This window comes from Myotis lucifugus, unplaced genomic scaffold (assembly GCF_000147115.1).
Source record: "Myotis lucifugus unplaced genomic scaffold, Myoluc2.0 scaffold_823, whole genome shotgun sequence".
Taxonomy (NCBI): Eukaryota; Metazoa; Chordata; class Mammalia; order Chiroptera; family Vespertilionidae; genus Myotis; species Myotis lucifugus.
The window spans coordinates 125,676-128,601 of NW_005871871.1; the positions used below are offsets into that span (position 1 = coordinate 125,676).

At 57.0% G+C, this 2,926-nt stretch overlaps 1 protein-coding gene across 1 annotated transcript in view; it reads left to right on the forward strand.

Moving 5' to 3' along the window:
• The first annotated feature begins 2,065 nt into the window (after positions 1 to 2,065).
• GIPR (gastric inhibitory polypeptide receptor) overlaps positions 2,066 to 2,926 on the forward strand; it is a 15,499-nt gene continuing 14,638 nt past the window's right edge. Inside the window, 1 exon segment of the mRNA XM_023747253.1 lies at positions 2,066 to 2,072. Coding sequence (XP_023603021.1) covers positions 2,066 to 2,072 — 7 coding nt within the window.

Below are 2,926 nucleotides of genomic sequence, written 5' to 3' on the forward strand. Positions count from 1 at the left end.
CAGCCTAGCAAAGAAGACCCCCCCCCCCAACAGGCCCTCTGGGGCCAAGGAGAGATTCCCTCCAAACCCCAGCGTCTCCCGAGGTGCTGGGCAACCTCAGGCCCCTTTTCCTCCCCACCCCGCGGACTGAGCCTTTCCCAGGACCCAAAGGGCGCCAGGAATGTGGGGCAGAGAGCAGGGAGGCCAGCTGGAGGCCAGGAAGTCAGGACCCCCCCTCCCCATGCTCCTCCCCTCCCCTAAACGTGCCTCCTCTCCTTCCGGCCTCTGGTGCTGGACCTCACCTCACGCCACCCCTGTTCCCTGCCCCTACTGGGGCCTCTGGGCCTCAGTTTCTCCTCTGCAAAATGGGCAAACTTGCCTCTGACCCACTTACCCCATAGGTCCCAGGGGAGTGTGTACTCTGAATGCTCATCGCACGATTAATGTGCATGCGTTGGTAATTAGCATTAAGGGGGGAGAGCTGGGACGCCATTTCTAAGGCTTCTCCCAGCATGCACAGATGTTCCTCATATCTTAGGGTTCCCCTTTTTTTGGTTAATCCTCACCTGAAGATATTTTTCCCAATGATTTTTAGAGAGAGTGGAAGAGAGGGAGAGGAGGAAGAGAGAGAGAGAGAAACATTGATGTGGGATCAAACCTGCAACCCAGGTATGTGCCCTTGACTGAGAATGGAACTTATGACCCTTGGGTGCCTGGGCGGATGCTCTAACCACTGAGCACACTGGCCAAGGCATTAGGATTGTTCATGTTTAAGGAAGAGACTGAAAGGGGAGATTTTCAGATGCGGGGGTCAATGATTGTGACTATGAGACCGTGTGAGGCTGTGGGCTCATGTGTGACCCTGTGTGACTTGTGAGTGTGGGTGAGGCTGTGATGGAGAGAACTGTGTATCTGTACAACCACGGCACTGATGTGACTGTGAGGGTGACCGTGTGATGGTGTGACGCTGGGAGCCTGTGAGAGTGTGTGCTCGGGCGGCTGGGTAATGTGTGTTGTTGGGGTGCCACTGTGGACCCGGCCGGCGGTGATTATGTGAAGTGTGAAATGATGTGTGAGAGTGTTAATGGGCCTGGCTGTGTAACATGGTGAGAGAGCTTCAGATGGTGTCATTAAAGGATTATACGACCATGTGAGGAGCCACATAACTGTGCATTTATTTTTTTTAATATAATTTATTGATTTTTTACAGAGAGGAAGGGAGAGGGATAAAGAGTTAGAAACATTGATGAGAGAGAAACATCGATCAGCTGCCTCCTGCACACCCCCTACCGGGGATGTGCCCGCAACCAAGGTACATGCCCTTGACTGGAATTGAACCTGGGACCTTTCAGTCTGCAGGCCGACGCTCTATCCACTGAGGCAAACCGGCTACGGCGTTATTTTATTTTTTTAATATGTTTTTATTGATTTTAGAGAGAGAGGCAGGAAAAAGAAGGGAGGGATAGAAACACCCATGATGAGAGAGAACCATTGATCGGCTGCCTCCTGCACAGCCCCTCCTGGGGATCGAGCCCGCAACCTGGGCATGTGCCCTGACCGGGAATCGAACCTGTGACCTCCTGGTTCATAGGTCGACGCTCAACCACTGAGCGACTTTGGCCAGGCTGTGTATTTATTTAATCAACAATCATTCGTTGAGCCTCTGTGCTCTGTGCCCAAACCTGTGCTGAGTGATACTGGGGACCCAGAGATGCCTGGCCCTGTTTGCACGGGGGCACACAGGCCGGGGGGCGGGGGAGACAGATGGTGTTTGTGACGTGACCTGGTGAGTGTGTGGGTGTGAGTGTGTGGTTGACACAGTGGCACTGGGACTGTGGGTAGTGGCGGTTGTGTCCCTGTGAATGCGGGTGCTCATGCCCGAGGACGCGTGCCCGTGGGTCCTGTGGGTGACAGTCTGCCTGGGGGTGTGGACCAGGCTCTCCGGGTGTGACCGTAGATCGCACAGCTGAATGAGCACGAGGAACACGCTCTATGAAGAACAGCATGTGACATTGTGTGCTGAGCCCGCGTCTCGGTTAATGGGACTGCGTGCGACACTGCGTGTGACAGCCTGAGTCTGTGGGCGATGGAGGGTGGGACAGTGAGAGACTGCCCTGGGGGGGGGGTGACTGCTCCCTCATGTGACCTGGAGTGCTGCGATGCTCACAGGCCAGGGCCCCTGCTCCCCTGGAGCCCCCCCTTCCTGTTCCCTGGCCCCGCCCCTCCCACCACACAGGCTGTCACCTCTTCCAGAGCTCGGGAGGCAGTGGAGGCAGCAGCAGAGGCAGCAGCAGGACAGGTGAGGGCTCCCCTGCCCCCCTGGCCCCTCAAGTCCGTGGGTCCCTCTCTCTGTGTTTCTGAGCCTTTGTCTCTCTCGGTCTCTGTGGCCACAGTCTCTTACCTCCTCTAACCGGGTGTCTTGTCTTCGTCCCCACGCCTCCCAATCTCTGTCTAACCTCTGAGTAGCTCTGGGCCTCTGTCTCCTCTGCCACCGAGCCCACATTTTGTCGCTTTCTCCGCCCTGTGGTCTCTGGCCTCTTGCTGCGCTTCTCCTGTCAGTCTCCCTTTCTCGCTCTGTGAGTCTGTCTCCTGCATCTCTGACCCGTGTCTGACCCATGTCTGTGGTCTGGTCTGAAGTCCTCCCTGCCTCTCCTGCCCCCATCTGGTGCTGCGTGGAGGGTGTTGAGCGTGAGAGACAGATTTCCAGGCCCGTGGCCCCTGCACACCTCAGCCCGGGGTCTGAGCCGCTCCAGTCCCTCGGGAGAGCATGTCCCATGGACTCCGGGCTTTGTCCTCAGCGGGATAAGTTCCAGACGGCCAGGTTTTTATCCCCGATTTGGATTTGAAGACCCTTTGGGCTCAGGGAGTGGGAACTCCGAGGGCCGTCTGCAGCCCCGTGCCCTCCGCTAACCAGGCGGCCCCCAGGTTCACCCCGGTCTCCACGTCC